Raw genomic sequence first — 24,404 nt, forward strand, 5'->3', positions numbered from 1 at the left:
CCTTGTGCAGCTTTTCTTGCTCATGCATTTCCCCTTGTACCCTCCATTCCCATCCTGCTTTCTGCAGTGTGCTGTCACATCATGAGAGAGTAAGAGCTCCCTGAGTTTCAGTGGGATGATTCTTTATTCTCCAGTGAGGGCTACTGTGCCGTGAGACAAGTGCTGGTCTTCCTGCACAGAGAAATGCATTTCAACTAGACATCGTGTAGCTATGTATAACTTCACGTAACTTCCCCTAAACTGTTTTGTAGCATTTGCTGTAAGATGAAGTACTCGAGTTCCCAGGCCCAACCTTGTGTTTATTGCCATAAAACAGTTATTTAGTTCCTTTTTTTGCTCAGTGACTGTAACAGAGCTGCGGGGGCAGGGAGGTGGAGGGTAGTGCTAACTGCTGCTTCTGTCCGGGTTTGCTCTCTCTCTGAGCCTGGTGGTGTTTCTGACGGGACTGACCTGTGATTCAATCTGGAGGAGAACTGTGCTCTGCTGAACTGTCCTTGAAGAATTTCACAGCTTCCTCTCCAGCCCAGCACAGGCTGAGACAGGGAGAGGTTTCTGAGAGCTACTTGACTACATCAGGAACATTAACATACGTGAATCGTAGCCCCAGCTCTATAGAGTTAATGTTTCCATAAGCAGATACTTAGAACTACATTGTAATAACTGAAAAATCTTTAATTATAAGAGGCTAGGCTCACTCCACTACTGGTGGCTGATAACATGCATATTTCTTAGGTAAAACTTCAGTTTTATTTGAAATACTTCATGTGGATCATAATTCGGTATTAAAGAGTGAGAAATGCTTTATTCTACCAAAACCATAATTCATTTCAGCAGCTGCGCAGCAGCAATAGCTCCATGTCCCGCTTCAGGATTGCCCCCAGATCCTCCATTTCTGGGCAGGGGCTGAGAGACCACATTCTAGCCATGAGGCTGACGAACATCATCCTCCAGCAGAATCCAGCTTTGAAAATGCTATATCGAATACCTCTTTGTAGTGCTCAACAAAATGCACTTCTAGTCCTTCTGTAATGAATGCAGCAAGGTCGTAATAATCCTTTTTGTTCTCTGATGGCAGAATGATGCAGGTGACACCCGCCCTCTTCGCCTATGGGGAAAAGAGAGTTACAACACAGCCTGTTGAGTCCTAGAAATCCATCAATCCACTAGAAACACACTCCCATTTTAGAAAGGAAGAACAAGAACAGTTAAGAGCATGATCTGGCTTTACTCGGTTCTTTGGAGAGCGGCAAGGGCATTACTTACAGGAGGTGTCAGCTAAGGATGCATCAGGTTCTGGAACACCTCAAGCCCCCAGAGCACTCTCCAGTCCCACCTTCTCAGCTGCAGGGACAGCTGAAGTAGGAGGTATTCTAGTACAACTATGTCAGCATATCAGGGGATTGTTTAGTTCATACTACTTTACAGTTTAGTAAAGTTTTAAATAATTTAGTTTAGATTCATACTACTTTGCAGAGCTTTAAAAGTCTGTTCCAACTTGGGTGAGACTAAACCCCACAATCGAAGGAAGAATTAGAGACAGCTTTTCTGACCAAGCTACCACATCAATATGCATGACCCACAGCACCATTCTACAGAACCTCTTGACATGGACACCTGCATCACAAGGAGCACAGAAAGCAGAGCCCACTCCTCAACCAGCAGGTCTGTACCTGCTTTATGGGTGATCCTACGCTTACCCTTGTGCGGTCGCTCACACTCCTGCAAGTGCAGCCAGTCACCAGTGCCACAGACACCCCTATCCTATGCTACTCCTTCTATAATGACTACTACAAAATAAAATGCAAAATTACCCATTTTAAAGCCACATGAGGAAAGGGGATGGCACCGCACAAGGCTGTAGCCCAAACAGGTCTGGGGACAGAACACTGATGTGAAGCCCCAGCTCAACAGGCTACCGAAAGACGGCTAATGCCATTCTTGAAGACAGAAAAATGTGTGTGATACAAGGCTGATGCAGGCAGGAGCTGTGCAGGTGAAAAGTGCGGAGAGAGATTCAATGCTTGGAAAAGAATTCTGAAAACGGCAAAGGGTTGAAACCAAAACAAGCAAGCACCGCTATAAACCCAGTGCCTGCAAAAGGGCTTCAGAGAACTCAGTCTATATAGCTTACAAAAAACAAAACAAAACAAACAAAAAAAGAGAATTAAGTAACTTGATTATGATGTGCAAAGAAAGTTCACAGGGGAAAATGCAAGACGCTAAAAAGTAAGCTACTTCCATCTAAACCAGAAAAACAGAGTTATCTGTATGGAATTTTAAGTCAGACGAATTCAAGCTAGAACTAGGGAACAGAGCTTTAATGCTAAGGTTGATGCCTCATGGATACCTCACGTTTACACTGGATACCCTCCTTAAACAGGCAGTTCAACCCAGCACATATCATCGCACCCTACCAGTCTGTGATAGAGAAGACAGCCAGATGATCCCTTCCACCCTTAATTCTACCAGTCTAGTACCCAGATCAACACAGATGCCTGGGCACAGAGCCTGGGGCCTCATCTCCTTCCTCACAGCCAGAGAGACGGGTCCCCGTGTTCCCCCAGAGGCTTCTCCACAGTGTCTGTTGAATCATTGCCTTTCCCACAACAGGAGCAATCACTCTGGCTGTCCCAGTCACCACTGAGCCAAATCCAGGGCTCTCTCCCACAGATGATGCACAGAGACAAGAGAACAGCTCTTACCGCAATAGTCTTCTCCTTGATTCCACCAACAGGAAGAATTTTTCCAGTTAATGACACCTCTCCAGTCATGGCCACGTTCTGCCTCACTGGGCAATTCATGGCCAGCGAAAGCAAAGCTGTTACTATGGTACACCCTGCACTTGGTCCATCCTTTGGTGTTGCTCCCTGTTTAAAAAAATAAAAGCACAAGTCCCCTGCTTTTAGCTCATTCAAAGAGTAGCAAAGCCAGACAATACCTTTGTCATTGCTGTTTTAACATGGCCCCAGTTTCAGGGGCCTCACAAAGGTTTTTGTGAAAGTGCCACTGATGGAATCCTGCTATTTGAGTTGGCCAATCTATTAACGATGTCAGTCCTCATGTTATTCATGAGGAATAATCCATGAGTCTACACTTTGGTTCCTGGCCTGATGCCACCACAACACTCAACAGGCTTAGGACTTTGAATATGCAACATAAGCAAAAAACAGAAGATGAACACTATGAAGCTTTTTGTTGACCTAAGCCAACCATGGAAACAGAGGTCAGCATCACAAGGGAAGAGGGCATCAAGAGCCGCAGCATAGTGGAGGACAATACTGAAAAGCATTCAAGGCAGAAAAGATCATTCAGTTTAGAAAGCCCAACAAAATCCAGGCCTAAACTAGTGACAGTCTGCATTTATCTGAGGTCAAATGGATCTTTGAGGTAAGAGCAGAAGAAATGTTTGAGAGGGAGTAGAGACAGAGATAATGTCTGCTGTTTTCTGATCCTCTGGGAAACAAACACACGGATAACAACCAAGTATCTTGACAGACCCAGAGCAAGCCGCAACAAGGAGACCGTGGCCCAGGTTAAAGCACGCAACAGTTCAGAAGCAAAGCTTGGGCACAGCGATATTACAGATTTTATCTTCAGTGAAGCTCCTGCCCGAGGCTGTTACACAGTGTATGAGCCCTGCTGAGCGTTGTGTGCATCTATTTTCAGTTCCAAACACTGTGAAAATGCAATCACTGCCATTATATGGACTAGGACCCATGGCACAGAGACCACGCGTGGTATTTTCAATTATCTATAAATGACCTGAAGCCTTTATGAAGACCTGGTAACACATAGACCTAAACTTTAGTTTCCTTGTAGCTGCACACAAGCTTTTATCCAAATCCCTTATATGCTATGCCGTGGTCTTCCCACCTGGCCAACAGCTACAACAGAAGGATTCCTTAGAGCACTATGCAAGCCCCTGTATTCTCGCCACATGCTTGAATGGTTTCATAGGATCCTGAGGAAAATCCTTTTTTCTAGGTTTTACTGCTAAAAGAGGGCATTCTTCAAAACGTATAGACAAATGAAGCTTCGTGTCTAGGGGAGCAAACCAGCCCAGCTGCTATGCGTGCTCTGTGGGTTCTGCATCAGTTTACCTCTGGCACATGCAAGTGGATGTGGGAAGACATGAGAAAGTCATTGTTGGGGTCCTTCTGCATAAGAAAGGCTCTTGCAAACGTGTAAGCTATTTTGGCACTCTCTTTCATTACATCTCCCAGTTGCCCCGTTACTTCAAGGGACCCATCCTTGTTCTCCTTGTCTTTGGGTCGCCTCAGGGATGTTTCAACAAACAGAGTGGAACCTCCTAAGAAAGAAAAGAAAAACAACATCCCGAGAAAAGTCAGAGGAAAATCAAACCTGAAGGTTTTGGTGATACAGAAGCAATGTCAGGAATTTGGAACTGGGGCTCTCTGATGAGAAATTAACTCTTGGGTAAAGAGCAACTGAAACCTGCTCTCTGAATTCCTTCAGGAAGGCCAGAAATCTCAACAGCACTGCACCAGCAGTCTCCATTCATTGCTTCTCTGGACATCACACTCCACCAATCGGATGCAACCCCTATTTAGTGCAGTTCTTCTGCACTAAATCAGTTCTTCTAACAGTTTCAAGTTCTTTATAGCCAAAAAGTAAGATGAGCTCCTACTGTAACACACTTCCAGCCAATTCAGCTTTCCAGCGTCAGACATTCACTTACCCTCACTTAACACTTCTCTCAACTACATAAGGTCAATTATAGCGCATACAGGGGTCACATCCTTTGCCCTGAGCTGTAGTTCCATACTGTGATGCACGTAAGCCCTTGAAGTTAACTAGGGGAGCAATCCAGTAAATGGTAACTAGCCAACTGCACCGTCCCCAACAGAGTGCCAGAATGCCCACATCTGCCCGTGACACCGAAGGCCAAGTCAGTGTTGCAGCGTCACTGAAGAGACACAGCATGGCTCAGCTGTGCCAGGAGGCAGAATGGCACCTCCTGCTTTTCAGGAAGCAGACAAGGTCTGGTCCTCTCTGAAAAGGCTTACGCTTTTAGTCATTGCTGTTCCTAATGTATGTGGTTCATATGCGATATGGAGCAGAAAGAAAAAACCTGCTGGCCAGAAGCTAAAATGAACCTGGGGAAAGGAACAAGAAAGGGTCCCTTATTCAGGGAAGAAGTAGTCAGGATCTAAAAGGCCACAGAAGTTAATTCTACTGGTGCCAGTAAACTTCACTGAACTCAGCCAAACTGAATTTTCCCTACTATCACATTCAATTTTTGAAAATTATAGGGAAATGTAGACATTAATCCAAAGTCATTTTGTCTCACCCATAGCTGTCCAGGCCAGACCCATCACTACTCCTGGAGGAGTGGTTTCATACATGCGATCCACAGTGAAGATGGGTTTTCCTACAAAGTCCTGCAGGTTTTCAGGTGTTACTTGGACCGTCTCTGCTTCTCCACTCACAATTTTATAGGCAGATTTCCTCAATACCTGAGCGAGACAGTAATTTGTTTGTGTAGAAAAAGCTGAGAAGGCTGAAGCACAGCGGTTATGGTTACACACAACTTTCCCTCACCTTTTCTACTTGTTTCTGCAGATTCCTCACCCCACTCTCTCTGCAGTACTGCTTGATGAGAACAGTCAGGACATCCGATGTGATTTTGGCTTTGTTTTCATCCAAGCCACACAGAACTCGTGCTTGAGGGACCAAGTACCTCTGAAAGAAATCATCCCCCATATCCTTCTGTTAGTATTTGTGACAAAAGCCTCATGATTCCAATTCACCCAACTTCAGAAATGACATTGAGCAGAATGGAGTCCACAGCCTGTGGAACACTGGAGTTACTTTAACTGGGTGTTCAAATCAGAGGGAATTCCTCAAAAATACCACGTGCCTCATTTTTTTTTGGATACAGTTGGATGTAAATATATAAGCCTGAATCTGCCAAAAGCATTTCATCGGATGTAATTCAGTGGTTTCTCTTACCTCTGCAATGGCAAGTTTCTCTTCTGCTACATATCCTGATACATTGATCACTTCCATTCTATCTCGCAGTGGTTCTGGAATGGTTTCTGTCACATTGGCAGTACAAATAAAAAGTACCTAGAAATATTACACCATCCCATTAAGCAATTTCATTAACCTGCTGCTCTACCCCAAGCAATAGTTCCTCAGTTCTCTTTTTCTCTGTCTGAAGGGCTGGAGCAAGATCAGCATCTCTATGTAATCTAGTTTTTATTACAGGAGAAGTTTTGAATTTTAGAACTATGTAGTAGGATGTTCCAAAATAGATGTTTAGAAATACACACAGCACAAACTGGCAAGTTGGAATGGTCTAATAAGGACCAGGAAACTATTTGCCTGGAGAAATCTAGATCTCACTTTAAGTTATTTCTGCCTGCTACAAAGTTAGCACAGAAGTGACCAATTATTTATACATATTTCTAATCCATCAATTCTGCAATTAGTGTAAGCTGCACAAAAAGTACAACAGTGTGCAATTACAACCAATTTCAAAAGCTTGACAGCAGTATAAGGCCACCTCACTTGACAGTAACTCTGTGAATCATTACATAGAAGAAAAACTCCTGCCTTTTCTAGCTGAGACCACGCATCTTTGTGTCCCTAGCTCTACAGAGAGATAGGGCTATAGGACATATGCTGATGATTGTGTTCTCTTAAGTATGTACGGACACTTTGGTTAAAGCCAACTCCTGCAGAGACAGCCCTATACCACTCATGTCTCAATCCCATCTGTCAGACTTTCCAACTGACTAAAACATCAGCATCTTCTCATGGACAGGAAATCTCTGCATTGATACACATTCAAACATTCCAGCTCCACCACCTCTGCAGATGAGAGAAATACCTTTGATAAATCCACAGGAACATCGAGGTAATGATCCAAGAAGTTGGAGTTCTGTTCTGGGTCCAATAGCTCTAGAAGGGCTGAAGATGGATCCCCTTGATATCCTCTTCCTATTTTATCTACCTATGGGAGAAAAACTTTAAACACTCTAAGAAGTTTCTCACCACAATAAATTCTCAAACAAAGATTCTTTAAAGGCTCCATCTGAAAATCTTCGTGTGTTTGCTCATAAACAGCCACTACCAGTTTCTGTGCATTCACTCAAGTCCCCACTATCCTACCGCCTGAGCACATAACACACCTGACAAGGCACAGGACTTTAGCAGTGCTGTAGAGAAGCACCACGAAGTCTCAGGGAGTGTACATACAACCAAAAGAAAGTGAGTTATGGCAGATTAGCAGGCTACTACATGTTAAGCTGAGCTATTGTCACAGACCAGAATACTTATTCCACAGTGGGAGGACTACAGGGTGCTAGCTTATACCAATATCCCTAATACGTAAGCTAAGACACTTTCCTTACTCTGACCAAGGCACAAAGGGCCACACTCATCCCCACCCAGCTAGTGCCCTTTGCTGCTTTCACAGAGCCATAGACTGATTTGAGCCTGGTAGGACTTCTCGAGGTCATCTTGTCCAACCCCACCGCTCACATAGGGCCACCTGGAGTTGTCTGCCCAGGAATGTGGCCAAGATTGTTGTCTCTTTCAGCACTGTTCACGTCCTCAGAAGAAGAGGTCACAACAGGGCTGCTCTCCACTGCATAGATTGACATAATGCAATTTGCTACTATGGCGAACGCAAGGCTCATCACCAACACCACTTAAGTGCCATGACCTACTGGTTTCATTACCTTTCAAATCAAGATACTCATTGATTACATTACACTGCAAATCAATACCCGGTTTCCTGGTTCCCCATACCATTCCAAAGGTGCCTGCTGTTGGTATAGCACACAAGGAGGCTAAAGAGACTCTTAGTCTATTCTGAACACCTGCTATTATATCCTGTCCTTATTTGCTTTTCCACAAAGCAGTAGGCTGGCAGCCCCGTGTCATTTGTTCTCAAATCAGATCACAAATTCACTGTAAGCATCGTATTCCTTATAGTCTTGCTGAGAGAGTGACTCTTTCTAATAATCACATGGACAACAGTGGCTTTGTGCACAATGACATATCCACACCTAGGCAGGGAACACAAGACGCTTCTGAATATCACAAGAATAACACAAGAAGCTTCTGAATATCCAGCCAGCTCCATTAGGACCCTCGCAATCCAAATAGCTGCAACTTAGTGAGAAGGGCACAACTGAAATATTAAAGTTGAAGTCTGTTACAGGAAGAGAAAACAAAGGGTCTAAGATATCACTGTCACCCAAAGAACTTGAGACATCAGCCTCATTTAAATAAAAAAAACCCTGGGATTTTTAGGACAGTTACTGCTTCACCTTTCCTACCGGGGTAAGAATTGATACATGTTTTCAAGAGCAAAAACTAGAAGAAAGATCAGATACGTTACCTCATCAATCAGTATAAGTGGATTCTCTGTCTTGGTCTTCTTCAGACACTGGATGATTTTTCCTGGCATTGCTCCAACATACGTCCTCCTGTTTTACCAGAGACTGTATTTAGGGACCCGCTGTGAAGTACAGCACACATCACACAACACAGCATGCAGCTGATGGAAACGGTATATCCTGCTGGGAAACAAGTCTGTATTTCTTCTACATCTATCAAAAGCATTCTCCATCACCACACTTAGCACCAAGACCCATCTAGTCTGTTTCTAGTAGAGATCAGACATGAACTTCGTCAGAATGCTCCTGGACTGCGGTTTTTATCTTTAGTTTTAATCACTTAAATTAGAGGGAAGCGAAGAGGTAAGGCTGAGAACAGAACTGTTTGAATAGTGACTTCTTGATTTTTGGATAAAGAAATGTTAGAAAAGGGAACGTTTCATTCCCTCACTTAGTAGGGACAAAAAAAGGAAGATCAGTGTAAACCAAAAGATACACTGAAGGGACAAACTGCTAACAGCAAAACACAACCTTTCCGCTAGAGGGAACGGGCATCCAGGAACACGCAGAAGCAGAGCAGGAGGGTAACAGAGTGAACACAGAGAGGCACAGAGCAGAGAACATCCTGAAAAGTATATAAAATATTTCTCTCCCCTTCTGTATCATACAGGACAGAACCTTGCAGGTACAATTCACGCTGCAGAACAGCTACTCTTCCTAGTTTGAAAACACTGCTAGTTTTGTTACCAGGTGTACGTGGAAGGAAAATAAACCTGTGGCAGGGTCAGATTTACTGATTTTTGTATTCGTGTCTTCTTGTTCTCTCCATGAATACTCTTTGTTCCCAAGTTTTCCTCATGCAGCACCTCCCTCCTGATTATTCTCCATCAATTCTCCATCACACCTGAACACGTGAATGACCCTGTTCGAACTGTCACCCTTGTTTAGCGCAGGCATTTATAGACACACATGAACTGGCATCTGGCATCACTCCAATGCTTTTGGGTAGCTCACTCAGCTTTTCCAAAATCTCCCATAAGCATATGCAAGAAGCACGGAGCAAATGCACTCAGAGATACGAATATGATTATATTCCAAACTCCGCCTTTTGCTATCCTTTTAACCTCTTCCTATATCCAACTGCTGCCAGCAAGGGTTGGCAGAACAGAGATGAAAATTACACACATTGTCCAACTTCAGTCAGGTTCCCATTTTGACAACATTAGTAAAAACTGCTGGATAGAGAAACTGTTCCAAGTTACACTGACCTGTGTCCTTTTATTTCTGCTACGTCAGTCATCCCTCCAACACTGAAGCGGAAATACTCTCTGTTTAGGGCCCTGGCAATGGAGCGGGCAATGCTGGTTTTGCCAACCCCAGGGGGGCCATAAAAACATAGGATCTTCCCCTGGGTGGATCCTCGCAGCTGGCTGACTGCTATGAATTCCTGCAGAACAGACGAAGGACTAGTAGTGAACAGAGGGCAACTGCAGCAACACCAAAACATATTTGTTATTAGGTCAAGCAACAATTACAAAATGAGCATCATACACAAAACTGGTCTTCAAAGGAGTTGGGGAAGGCAAGGGGAGAAGCTAAGTAAGAATACTGGTGCACCTCTCTTCCCTCTGGTTATTTATTCACTTGGTTGTCCCTGGGTTTTGTGTTCTGTACTCATCTCCCTCCACCCTCTTGGAGTGGGAAGACAGACTTCTAGTTCTTCCCCCACCTTCCTTAGCTCGCACCTGAGTCTCTGAAGCTACACATGTGAGCACCTCCTACTGTACCACTACTTCTTTACTATGTTAAACTTGCATCTTTTCACTCTCCTATGCTAGGAAGCCCTCAAATAACACTCAACAGTCGATAAATCATGGTTCAGAACTGAAGCCTCGACTGCTCATACGCTTACAGTGGAGAAATCTCTGCCAGTGGGCAGAGAGGTGTGGTTCCCCTCTTACAAGTCCATTATTTAGCAAAGATGAGCCTTGAACTCTTCCATCTACAGCACTGAACTCCACAGCAATACTATACAAGGACATTAGCACCAATCTAATTAAGGCTCAAATTTGCATAGATATTTCTCAGTACCTTAAGATCATCAACCTCACTTGCATTGCTACAACTGGGGAATCTCCTCTGCGTGGAATTAATCACATCAATAATCAAAGCCACAGACCTGTATGATGCAATTCAATCTATTTCTGTATAAAGGCTGGGCCTAGTCAGCATGAATAGTGCTGACAAGCAACATTAAGAGACTAATACTCAAAAGAGGTTAATCTGCTTGCAAGTGGACAACAATAGGCTTACCATAAATCATTCAAAATAATAAATCAGATAGTGAGATTTAGTCACAAGTTGGGGACTACTAGGGAAAGAACCCCCTTTGGATGTCAGTGAGGAGATACTTCACAACCCTTTATCTTTTTCTAGAAGAGACTGAAACAAAGCAATTTAATAAAAGCAAAATCCCAGGATGTCTAAGAATTTACTAGTCATTATATATGACAACATCGCACTGTTAAACTTGGGAGATGCCTATATAGTTTCTGTGCACAACAATTACTGAGGTGGCCTAAGTACCACCAGTGCTGTTCCCAAGGTAACACAAAGCTCTGCTACATACAGCATGTGGGAGCAGTAAGAGAAACTGCCTTACTGCTCTCTTTGGATGGAAATGAACAAGTAGAAGACTAGCTACACTCAGCAGCTTCACCAAATCTGCTGAGCTTTCACCACGATTTGTTAATGCAAAGTCACTAACTGCACCTGTCTCCCCTCCACAGGGCACTTTCATGCCCTTGCCCAGCACGATACAAACCCTGCCAGCACTGGGATTGTCTTTCACTGCTTGGATGCATTGGCCGCTACAAGGAGGAGCCTATTCTTGTCTCCTGGAAAGGAAGGCAGTTCCCACAGCACGTCGTCGAAGTTGTTGGAACCTGTTGCAAATATCTTATCTAAAACAGCTTCCCTACTCACAGCAAGCACAGATAGGACATCCTCAGGCAGAAGTGACAGAAGTCGTGGAACAAGGCAACACTGGAAACTACCCTGTCTGTTTATATGAGGGCTGTATTGCGCAGACCATAAACCATAGCATCCAACACGACTCTGGGGATAGGTAAAGTCATGAGGCAAGCGTGCATCTTAGCTAACTTCCCTCCCCTCTTAATTTTAGAGGTCTGAGTAGAGGTTCAGTGCGTTTTGGAAAGGCATTAACTTTGCCAGTTAAGTTGAATCATTTTAATATTCTCTGAACAAACTGATTAAAATCCAGCGACTGCTTCCCTTGGACACTGATTCATTTGCTCAGCATTAAGTAGCAAAACAGTATATTGCTGTTCAAAATCAGAATATGACATTCATTGCCGTAAGTAACTAAACACATTAGCTGATCACTAGAACATTCTGTTCTTTGATTCAGCTTTCTGTTTGATTCATGAATTAACACAAATTCAATGGAGATCCACAGTAAGAAACACAACCTCAATGCCTGATGCTAAGCAAAGCACGAAATGGGACACACTGCCTATTCCTGCCTTACCAGAATTCGCTTCTTGACATCATCCATTCCATAATGATCTTCCTCCAGAACTGCTCGGGCTCTGGTCAGCTCCAGGTTCTCCTCGCTACACTTACCCCACGGGATGGATGTCAGCCAGTCCAAGTAATTCCGTGTAACACTGACAGAAACACACAAATAAGAGTGATTTGACAACAACCAGCTCACACCATCCTCCACTGCCTTCCAAAACAACATCATCCAGAACAAGTGAGATATAAACTACTTGTGCAAGGGAGACTATGAAAAGAACATCATTATCTGGGCAGACATTGCTAACCAGTTGTTATGGTCTTCATTCCCTTGTCTGCTGTCTGCCCCCACCCTCCACCCCCCCCCCCCAAATCAAAGCTTTTTTTCATAGCTTTTGCTTTCCTGAGGCAAAGAACCTCCAACACACCATGCAAACACCTAGATTTCTGCACACAAATTCCCTGTACAACTTTTTTGGTGTGGGGCTGATTCATGTCTGAAGATGAGCAGGAATGTTTGTAAGCTCTGCACTACTGTCAGCTGTTTGGATCAGGTCATGAAACTCAAAGATAAAAACCCAATTTTCTCTGTTCCCCCAGTGGACCAAGACAACGTAAAGAAGAGAGATTCCTGGCTTGGAAGCAAGGAAAAACAGCTGGATGTACAACATGCCAGAGAAAGATTTAAGACTGATTTAAGACAAGGATGTTAGTGTGGAAGCTAATGGTAGAGATAATCTATAATCAGTTTAAACAGACTGTTACTGAGGAGAACACAAGTGTGTAAAAGCAGCACTCATCTGTTCTAAAACTACACACTCAGATCAGGCATTCAAATGTACAGGGGAGTCTGCAAGATGCAGTAAATAGTAAATTGTGCGTGGTCATAAACACGGAGAAGCACAGACCTCCCATGCCTGGCTGGTACCAGGATTCACTCTATGGCAATCGCCTCACCAACAGAGCTTTGACTTTTTTCTCCCAAGTACTTCCTTTGCAAATTTACTACTCTGAGGGAAAGGGAAAGGTAGTACACTGGGTGAAGCCCAGTGCATCTTTCCTAGCTTCCTCCATCCTCCTCCTCCTAGCATATGATTATCAAGATGTTTCTCATCCAAATGACATTTCTGTCCTCAAACAGAGTCTTCTACTCCACAAAAGAAACTTCGTTTTAGAAGCGAAGATCCAGGACATTAAAGAGCTGATGACTACACTGACTGCTGCACTGTATAGCACACAGACAAGAAATGTTCAAAGCAACTCAGTTTCTGACAATCCATGTCACAGATTATGTAGTAAAAGCTCTTCACTCCTTTGCAATTCCAACCCTGCCCCAACACTTCAGGGACCACCTCCAGTAGCTTAGTCAATGTCACGTGTTAGCAACTAGCTTCTCTTCTCTCATGTCTAATGAAACCACATAAGTACAAGAGAGAAGAGCCAAAATTAAGGGCTGAAGAAATCACTGCGCATTTCATGAGGGGTAACAAACTGCACAGTTCTTATCCACAGCATTAGGCTGAATGAGAACACCTGAAATGATCAAGAGATAAATTACAGTAAAACATAGGAGATTTGGAGAATAATCCTATAGCTAGGATGTGATCATATGCTACACTCAGGGAAAATTACATTAAGGGTTTCTTTTCTCTTTTTGTCAAAGTAAGAGCTTCACAGAATTGTCCTGATTTCTCTCATTCTCCCAACTAATCCTGATAGCAGAGGACACAGCCATGCACTCACTTGAATTCTGAGGAGTGATTATCCAGCAAACCCAACTTGTTCAACTCTTCGTCTATCACATCCATGACATGTTTTGGCACTACCAGCTCCTTCAGTCGCTCACGGAATTTCTCTTCTATAGCATCCTTGTCCTCTTTTTCCAGACCTAGCTCTTTCTTAATGATCTTCAATTGCTCTTGGAGAAGATATTTGCGGTGTGTTTGCTTGATTTTCTCCTCAACCTAGACACAGCAACAAACGTAGTAACCATTCTGTTCCTGGTACAACCCATCAATCGCTTGCAAATACTTCTCAGTTACCACCTTCTCAGCAACTGAAAATACCACTCGGAAATCATTTGCAGCATGTTCTAATATAAAAAGTGACTCTATGACAAACTCTAGCTCCCTCCACATCTCGGTGGCCTCCTCTGGCCATCATACAGTACTTCAATGTTTTGTTTATGCTGGGGAGACCAAAAGCCGGGCAGAGTAAGGCAGACAATCTCCCTAATGCCAAATAGAGGGGAACAACCACTTCTCTCAACCTGCTGTCTATACAACTGCAAGCAGACCCCAGCATGCAGTTGGCCCTCCTTGCCACAAGGACTGTCTGCTAATTCATGGTCAGCGCCCTGTACATCAGGGCCTCAAGGTCCTTTTCTGCAAAGCTATTTTCTATCCAGTTGGCACCCAGCCTGTGTTATTCCAACCCAGGCATGGGACTATAAATTTCTCTTTGCTGAGCTTGAGGAGGTTCTTACTGACTCCCTGAGAGACACCGCTAGTAGTTAGTTGCAGTTAAGACTTTATAGTTTTGATCACTATATACTCCTGACCAGTAGTAGTCTAGCCATTTTTTTCACCCGCCTACATCCTCCCAGTCTGTAACATCCCAGTTTGGGCCTAAGAACACTACAGCTGACCACAACAAAGGCCTTGCAAATGTCAAGGTATTGTTCTCCCTTTGTGCTCTAGGCCTTCTTATCAGAGAAGGCCATCAGGTTGATGAGGCACAGTTTGCCTTTGCAAAATCCCTTCTGGCCCTTCCAAATCATGTCCTCCTTCATTTGCCTGGGCTTCCAGGAGGATTTTCCCTATAATCTTCCCCGGGATTGAGGGCAGGCTGACAGGTCTGTTGTCTCTCCAGTTCTCTTTTCTTGAAGATGGCCATGGCATTTACCTTTTCCCAGTTACCAGGAACCTTGCCAATCACCACAGTATTTTAAAGATGATTGAGACAACAAAATAATGACATTGATAAGCCCTCTCAGCATCCTTGGATGCATCCCATCTGGTCCCACAGGCTGCACGTGTACAATTTCTTTAAGAAGTCTCCAACAACTCCTACCCTGGTCCAAAAGCATTTTGCACTTAACATGAATTTTAAAATCCCCAATTATTGGCAGTTAATAAACCCAGGAACTTTAAAATCAGTATATACAAATCCTTGTACTTCATATACTTAGTTACCATTTTGATGCAGTTAACTGTATTCTGATTAAAACTTACATTAGTCAGTTCACAGTGGTTTGCAGAGGGTCTTTTAAAATAACATTGTGCTATTTACACTATTATGTGCTATATACAGTATGATGCTGTATGTATTTTTTACACAAGTTCTTGGTAAACTGCAGTTCTCCAGGATTTACCTGCTTGCATAAAATTACAATTTGGCCATGTTTTAACAGCAGATGCCGTAGCCTCACGTCATTACTTTTCCAACGCGCATGAAAAAAATCAAATTTCTAATGGAAGAAGAATATCAAGTCTTAACTCTAAAATAACCTGCCTTTAGACTCTGTACTGCTGTCTTGCCTTAAAATTCCTCACTGGCCATGCTAAGCATTACAGTGGTGGGCATGATGTAAATACATACAAGGTACGTGTTACTTGAAAAACTTACCTCCCTTCCAAGACGCTGCTGAAGTTTGCTCAGCTCATATTCCTTCTTTAGAAGGGAAAGGGCTTTGTAAAGCCGTTTGGGAATCTGGAAAAGATAAACACAAAATGAGTTGTCAGACAATGTACCCTCGGCAACTCCCTGTGAGAAAGGGAGAATAAAAAGCTCCAACATGTTGTCTAGGAGAACTCCCCATCACCTGCAGATGTGAAAAGATGAACCGTGTAGCAGTTTCACAGCACACAACCAATGCGCTAAAGACAATTATTTGCCACCAAAGATGCAGAGCATCCAGCCTTTCCCTTAAAAGTGTATCAATGACTTACTATATCCTTCAACAGGAACCTAGTCACTGATATTAACCTATCAACAAAGACAGTACTGAACTCCCCTCTGTACTGAGGCTAGTAAAGAAACCACGACATCTAACAGGCATACTTTTGTTTCAGTTAGCATAGCTTTAGTTAAAAGCTTCATCTTACACTGGTTTCTTCCAAGATGTCTTGAAGTTCTTGTGACTCTGCCCCTGTTAGTGCTGCACCCATGTCACTCAGATAGATAGGGTTATCTACCACACGTTGTCCAGCTTGCATCATCTGAAGTACGGACTCTCTGAAAAAATGGTAATAAAGCCCAAAATGCTCAGTAAACTTTTACATTCACAAAGGACTATCCTTATAGAGTTATTTACTTGTTATGACAGAGTGAAGAAATGAAACACAGCTCAGTTTCATAGCAAAAGAACTAATTTTTTAAAAAACTGACTAAGCCAATACTCAGTAACAAACACATAAATCACTTGACAAAAGGAATGATCGCTGGTAGATAAAACAATATATGAAATGCTCTCTTTACAGTTACATAAAATTTTTGTGTGCTAGTATGCCAAGACTCTTACTGTGCTCATATTACATAGACTGGACCATGACACTTATTTGGAGTGAGCTTCGCTTAGGGCCAGATCACTCGCCATAGCACTTGCCACCCTACCTCATACCTAAGTTTCACACCAGGTTTTCAAAACTTCCCGTTTCCAACAATGGATGATAAAGGTTGCATCCCAAACCAAAATTCTAGGTGACAATTCAACAAATATCTCTTCTTCATTACAGCAAAAGGACAAGTGGAATAGAAAATCTCAATGTACTCCAGCCTAAAAACACACTGTTCCCAAAGCAGGGCAGCATGGGAAACACATACCTGTACAAGGGGTTCAAGGCAATGATGTCCCGTATTGTTTTGACAATTTCTGCAGTAAGTGCCTATAAACACAACAAAGATCTAATCAACAAAAAGACTGGAAAAGGACAGACAAGGCCTCAGTACGAATATGATATTCCTCAGCCTCTCCAGCCCAGGAGCACAGAAATACAGCCCCTGGCCACCCATCTGCAATGGGGTGCTGGAACCTGAGAGTCAAAGAAAGGCAGGAAGAGCTATAGGCTGTCTTCCTGCATCCACCAAACTTAACTGGTTCTTGGCCAGAAGGTATGATCAGGTTGACCACTCAAGTCACCTTGGAGCAAAGACTCAGTTTATCAAACCGATATTACACAGATATAAGCACAGCCCAACCTCTTCATTCAGCAACTTTTTGAAGTGATCAGTTCTAAGGAATTGAGCTGTTGTAATGAAAGATCATTATTTTCATATAATCCTCTCATGCAGTGACTATGAGAAGGAGGGACTGGTTTCTGAGGCCTGAAATGAGATTCTGATTTTAGAACTCTTCCTTTTAACTAGGTGCAACTCTACAGGACAAGTCCCGGCTTGCACGATTAATCTACTCACTTTAACCTCTTCCGTGATCTGAAAATCTTCATGAACCACGTTCTCTACTTCTACCATGAGAACTTCCTGCGAGGAAGCAGCTACAGGATCTAATACCACTTCCACAGCTTGGTCCTTTACTCCAGGCTCCCCTTCGGTCTCTTTCTTAGAGCGCTTCTGTTTCCTTCTAACTTTCTGTTTGTTCTCAGGCTCCTCTGGCTCCACCTCTAGTTGCTTGTTTATACGAATCCTGAAAGCCAAAAGAAACCAGCTACAATCAATTCTCCTCTGTTGTATGTGATTTCAGCTCTTCAGCATAAAAAGGAAGAGCCTAAGTTGTATTTCAAGTAAACTAAAATTTCAAACTTCGACAAAGGTGACTGACTGTACATGTTTTGACAAGATTTAGCTTTTGGTTCATTTTGTCAAAATAAGGCTTGATTTAGTAAAACAGTAATAATCAAGTGGTAGATACTGACAGGACTTACTAAGTAAATTTACAATAAGCAAGTTGCCTTAGAGAAAAGTTAGCTGAGCACTGAAGTAGCCTATTGGTGTCTGAATGAGGCCCAGGGCAGATGACAGCACCTTTACCATAAACCACATTAGCTTAAACCAGCTGCAGAACTACAAAATCAGATTTCTAATCATTACAAGAAAAATAATCTAAATAATCTCGGTGAACGTACACATGCACACAAAGGTCAACATCACAGACTGGCTTCTTAGTAACAAGTTGCAGCACATGAAGAGAACAATTAATAAGACATCATTGTTAGTATCACAGAATCACATGGGGTTGGAAGGGACCTCTGGAGATCATCTAGCCCAACCCCCTGCCAAAGCAGGTGCACCTAAAGCAGGTTGCACAGTATGTCTGCTCGGGAGCTACTTTTTCTAGCTACATGAACCAACAACTCTAATGTGGATTCATACCCATTTCTTGCCTGTCCTGAAAAGCAAGTTCACTGTTTCACTTTAATTCTGAATATAATGTTCTGCTTTTTCAGTTTTCTGATTCTCCGCAATAAATTTCTCTGCTTTAAGCCATATCTGCTGCATTACCTACTGCAATACTAAATATTACCTATTGTGTAAGTCATTCCACACCCAGACATTTGAAATTTTGGTCTATTACACAAAGAGATTTCCTAGATTATGATTTTGAAAGAGATCAAACCCACATTATTTTCCACAACAACTGAGTATTAATCCCTAGAAGGGACAGGTTAGATCACATGGCGTAATCAGCTTAAAAAAATTAGTTTCCCTGTTACCGTTTTTAAACTTTTCTGAATTTTGCCTGCTGTGCATACAACCTCATGTCAGATGCTTTCAATACAGATTATGACCTACGGTTTTCCAGAAAGGGATCAAAATCTTGCCCCGTCACCTGGCTTAAAAGGTTCCCCCACTAAAGACAAGTCTAGACAAACACTCAGGAACTGCAATCACCTTTGACAAAGTTGTCTTACTATGCTGTGAATACGGAGTCCAAAACGCCTTGTGGCGCAGCAGACTCCCAGCTCATGGGACAACTGCCCTAGCATGCAAGGTGTAAGTTTTATTTTCCATGTGATCTCCTTCAAAAAGTTAAGACCTCCTCAACTATTCTGTCTGCCACTAGCAACTTTTGACTAATTTTAACTACTCTCATCCAGAGAATAGAGTCCCAGATAATTAAGTTCAAAAACATTTTCTGGAGGGTGGGGTTGCTGGAGGTGCAAATCGGTTCCCAGGTAGAAGAACATCCCCCCTGCAGGGCAACCGGAAAAGAGTTTGGCAGCCACCGCTGGCCAGGCAGCATGTGAATGTCTCTGGATTGACTACAGAAGCTGCTGCCCTGACCCAGAAGGCATACTAGGAGGTGTATGGGGAGAGTTAAGGGAGGGGTTTAGAAGTAAGAGGACCCACACTTGCAGGACACCGTATTTCATTATTTTGGCTCCTGATACAAGAGTTTCCTTTTCTTTATTTTTCCCTGTAAACGCAGCATGCTCCTCAGATCTGATATCCAGTGTGGTTTCTGAGGACATGACTGACCAATCATGTGTCTCAATCGAATAAATAAAAACCAATTCCCCACACCTTCCAAGTTATAGGGAAATATTTCAATTCCAAGTAAACCAAAATCAATAGCTGCCTATTTCCAAAATCTAATCAAACAAAATTGAGTTTTGATAATGTAGCAGGATGTCTAAGACTTCATTCGGAAAGGAATCGACTTGCAAACTCACGCAAAATCAGCTTTGAGAAGTACTGCCCATTCTCTGCTGTCTTGAACAAATGCAACTGAAGCAAAGTGAGTGGGAGGAAAAAAAGTAATGCTTCAAAGCTAAACCCACCCTGAATCTGTCTCTTGTATTTTCCTTTCTAATGGAAATTAATGATTTGATGCTTTTAAAACCACAGCTTTATATTGTCTTAGCTCAAAAGACTTTGTACTAATAGCTAAACCTATATTCCCAACAATAACCCTGCTGTCTTCAGTTCAGTTCTAGGACAAGATTATGCAGACAAGTCATAATTACAGTTCTGGACCACTTTTTTTTTTTATTATTAAGCAAAAATACAGGTTTGAATTAGTTCCAGAGAATTTCTTTCACAATTACTAAGCCTTGCTGTACTTGTCAAAGAAAATGCTAAACTTCAGCTTTCTGAATGCTTGTTTGCGTCATGTTACAGTTTATATGAGAATGACATGCACTAGCTCTTCCTTTTTGGGGCAAACCTGTCGCATCTGGAATAGTACACAAAATACTGAGGGTGGAGCACCAGAGCACTATCAGGATACGTTCTGGTGACAAAGCAAAAGCTTGCCATACACGAGTTGTGTATGAAAATGCATATATGTGGTAAAAACAATAAAGGGATATATCTCTTTATAAAGAAGCCTGGTGAGATGCTGTGGAAGTACCAGTAATTACCTTCGGTGTCCCATGACTATCATACGCAGCTTGTCTCCAAGATCCTGCATTTCATGAATCTGTACGAAAGTCCCCATCTGGTAGATCTCATTCAGATCCTCCACCACATCAGATTCATTGCTATTGGGGAAAAAAATTGGAGTAAATATTCAGAATCTTGAGAAAGCAGGTAAGATTAAAAAAGAAAGAAACAATCACTCGTTGCAGAACTTTAAACTGGACCCAGGAGCAAAGACACTTCACTTTACCCCACTGTTACTGCCATGTAGCCCCTTTCCAAATCATCCAACTACCTGAATGGTTTATCTCTCTCCCAAGTAATAACAGCCTTTTCTAAAGCGAGACTCAAGCTCCTAGCAGCGCTGGTGGTGGCAATGAAAACTCTCATAGGAAGAGGATGGTCCAAGCTTACACACAATTTCTGTAACACTATCCAAGATGGGAATTTCAGATCATAGCTTTTAGTGTAAATGCAGCCTAGTCGTGGAAATAGCTTATTTTTAAACTTTTGAAAAGATCAAGAGAAACGACTTACTTATCATCCTTTTTAAGAAAAACACCAGCATAAGGCTGGGCAAGACGAACTTTCCTCCTCAGCAGCTCAACCAGCTTCTTATTTTTTACCTAGGACAACAACAGGTATGATGTCAGAGGTGGATTTTCTGTAAGCTTTGCACCCTCAGCGTGTAAGGCCAGGCATGGTAAAACCCTCTGACTGAATTATGAAGTCTAATGTTGGATTTTTCTAGTCTTGCCCTCATTACGGGACAGTAATATGGAAGTGGAAGAATATTAGAGAAACATGAAATGTGAATATTTAAAACAAGTCACTGAGTACATAAGACAAGCTCGAAGACTGGGAGAGAAACTACACCTGATCTGTACAAGTCCTAGGAGCAAGAAACCTCTCAGTCACTTGGGCAACACTTTGTAAGAGTTTCTGTTGCTATCACTGTTCACTTCCCCTTCCATACCCGCATGTCCCAGCCCTCCCCTCCTACTGGGGAGCTAGTCCATCTTCCCCATCAATTGCCTGAATTTTGCCCACCCATCCTAGTTAAATCCTCTTCTCCAAAGGCCCCTCTGTTCAACTGTTCTCCTACACCCACCAGCCTACCTGAGTCCCTGCTTTGAGTCCCAGCCAGTATTTCTTCCTGCTTTACTTTCTTACTCCCCTCTGCTCTCTGGATGTCTCCCTGGCAGGTCTCCCAGCACCACTGTAATTGTTATCACAGCAGGCTGAACCCTCAGTGAACAAGAAAATACCTCCTTGTGAATTTTGTTTTTGCATGAAGTCACACTGCTGACCACTAAGCGTTCTTTCACAGTGATGGACATAAGCTGTATCGCTCAATGCTTTTGACAATAAACAACATGGTCTTGACAGAGCAGCATGAGCAAGACTGCCATTGTTGGCCTATTCTAATCTTGGCACACCTATTTTAATTTTTCTCAATATCTAGTCAAACGAGGCTTGCCAGTGTCACACACGTTAACAGAAAGAAAAAAATTAAAAACTCCATATTCACTGCAGAGACTTCACATTGTCATGAAATAAAGCATAAAATGGCAGCACAATGAATTTTCAGGATGAAAAAGCATTTCACAATTATCTTAATATAAGGCACCATTGATCTATGCATTGGAATTAATGACTTCTAGAGAAAAGTGTCATACGATTGCATGCCTAAAGATCATAGAATCACAGATCAGTTTGGGTTGGAAGGGACCTTAAAGCCCACCCAGGGCCACCCCCTGCCCTGGGCAGGGACACCTCCCACCAGACCAGGTTGCTCCAAGCCCCCTCCAACCTGGCCTTGAACCCCTCCAGGGATGGGGCAGCCACAGCTTCTCTGGGCAACCTGGGCCAGGCTCTCACCACCCTCACAGCAAAGAAGTTCTTCCCAATATGTAATCTAAATCTACCCTCTTCCTGTTTGAAGCCATTACCCCTCATCCTATTATAATAATATATACTTCTCCTTCCCCGAACACATCTAGGAAGACAGTAAAAGCTGCACATATTGGATTTGACTATGCAGAAAAACACTACAGTAGAAATAACATTATGATAAATAACACTACAGGAACAGGAAACTATTGATTCAGTTCTTGTTACATTTACTCCAAAATCAGATTGGTAAAATACTAGCAAGGAGCAAAAATATGAGTACTTGTTCCAAAATATTTCAAGAGGAAAAAGTATTTCTAGCCCGTGAACTCAAGTCACATGTCAAAGATCAAATTTATGACCTTAAAAATACACACAGAGGTGCAGGGGGAAAGATCACACTCTGAAATTTTGCGATTACCATCCCCATCTCTCAGCATCCTCTCTCACCACAGCAGTGCTGCTTCGTGCTGAATTCATGCTGTCTTCTTGCAGCTCAGTTTGCTGCCTTCACAAATATTGTTCTTGGTGCTATGACCCAAGCCCATGAAGCTAAACCAAGGACACATTTGTTTAACCTTCAGAAAAAGGACATGGAGAAGACAGCAAATGGAGGAGTTTCTGTGTGAATCACTGACCTTCCCCGTTAGAAGCAGCGCTGCCGACTCTGATGCAATACTTATGAAACCTGAAGTCTGTAACTACCTCAAAAGGAATCACTACTCCAGTACGGTCAGGCTATATAGTTAGAAATACGCACTAAGAAGCAGAAGGCCGTGGAGCGTTACACACCGTGCTACCCTCCCCAGTACCCTGGGATTAAAAGAAACCTGTAACGACAAAGCGCTTGGCTTTGAGGAGAGGAGCCCGGCCGGTACAGCCGGAGAGGAGCTCCTGCCCTGCGCACCCAGCCAAGGCAGGTCACGCCGCCCAGCAGAACGCCCGGGCCCCCGGGAAGGGCTCTGGGCCAGGCAAAGCCACCAGCTGCGAAACCGCCCCGGAGGCACGGCCCGCCCTGCCGGGGACAGACCGGGCGCGGCGGCCCCTCACCTCGATGATCTTGATGAAGCGCGGGAAGACGGGGTTGCGAGTCACGGCGATGAGCGGGACGTTGGGGAAATGCTCCGGGACCATCAGCGGCGTCAGCGCCGTCATGACCGGCCCGGCCCCGCCACCGTCCGGCCCGCCGCCACTCTCCTCGCCGCCACCGCCGCCACCTTCCAGCGCGTCGCCCCCCGCCAGGCCGCCGGGGCTCCGCTGGTGCCACCGCAGGCCGGTGCTGAAGGCGACGCGGGCCGGCGGCGCGGAGCCCCACGGGGCCGGGGAGCCCGCGGTGGAGGCGGCCGCCAAGAGACGGCGCCGCGCGGGCCCCAGCAGCGCCGGCCGCCAGCGCCCGCACAGCCGCAAACAGCGGGCGGCCGCCATGACGCCGGCGCGCGCCCCTGCCACACTTCCGTCCCCCTCCCCGCCCCGCCGTGGCGCGCAGGCGCAGGCAGCGCCAGACCCCGCCCAGCCGAGGGGCGCGTGGTGGGGAGCACGTTCGAGCTCGCCCGGGGGTCGCGGGTTCGCGGCCCGGCCCAGCCGAGCGCCCCGGTTAGGGACGGGATTTCTGAGGGGACGGCAGTGGGGGAGTCCTCGCTCTCTCCTCAGGGAGGTTCTGACCGCGGGCCTTGTATCAGCCCGGCCACCGCTGAGCCTCACTACTCCCCGACCGGGGAGCCAAACTATCCCGGCTGAAAGGAGAGGAGAGATATGGAGGGAAAGGGGTGTGCGGCCAAAGGTGAAAGAAACTCCCAGTGCTCAGGGGAGTTTCTCTCCCCAGAAACGCTCTGGGGATCCTGTGAATGTGTCTTTGGCCTCTGCCCCAACCTTACCCTCAGCAGGCTGAGACATCAGGGCTTGCCTAGGGCCGGTTGCCCAGGACCATGTCCCAACTCCACAACCTGTCTGGGCAGCCTGTGCCAGTCGTCAGTCACCAACAAAGGGTTCCCTTGTGTTCAGAGGGAGCCTCGCGTTTCAGTTTGTGTCCGTTGGCTCTTGTGCCATCACTGGACACTACTGAGAAGAGCCTGGCTCTGTCTTCTTTACACTTTCCCTTTAGATATTTATATACATTGATAACATCCCCCTGAACCTTCTCTTTTCCAGGCTGAACAGTTCCAGCTCTCTCAGCCTTTCCTCGTGGGAGATGCTCCAGTCCCTTCATCATCTTCACAGTCCTTCCTTGGACTCTCCAACGTGTCCATATCTCTCTTGTACTGAGGAGCCCAGCACTGGACA

The 24,404-nt window shown here is 44.2% G+C and overlaps 1 protein-coding gene across 1 annotated transcript; it reads right to left on the reverse strand.

The window, feature by feature from the left end:
• Positions 1-648: 648 nt before the first annotated feature.
• On the reverse strand, positions 649-23,549 carry LONP1 (lon peptidase 1, mitochondrial). The gene is made up of 18 exons (XM_074163630.1): positions 23,175-23,549; positions 20,769-20,857; positions 20,234-20,353; positions 17,328-17,556; positions 16,737-16,798; positions 16,019-16,148; positions 15,540-15,623; positions 13,656-13,876; positions 11,923-12,061; positions 9,641-9,819; positions 8,375-8,462; positions 6,857-6,979; positions 5,974-6,090; positions 5,563-5,703; positions 5,312-5,477; positions 4,101-4,309; positions 2,703-2,867; positions 649-1,105 (listed from the first exon to the last, which is right to left on the reverse strand). Exons 1-18 carry the CDS (start codon positions 23,547-23,549, stop codon positions 941-943), a joined length of 2,802 nt encoding a protein of 933 aa, XP_074019731.1. The 3' UTR covers positions 649-940.
• Positions 23,550-24,404: the final 855 nt, after the last annotated feature.

This window comes from Numenius arquata, chromosome 25 (assembly GCF_964106895.1).
Source record: "Numenius arquata chromosome 25, bNumArq3.hap1.1, whole genome shotgun sequence".
Lineage (NCBI taxonomy): Eukaryota > Metazoa > Chordata > Aves > Charadriiformes > Scolopacidae > Numenius > Numenius arquata.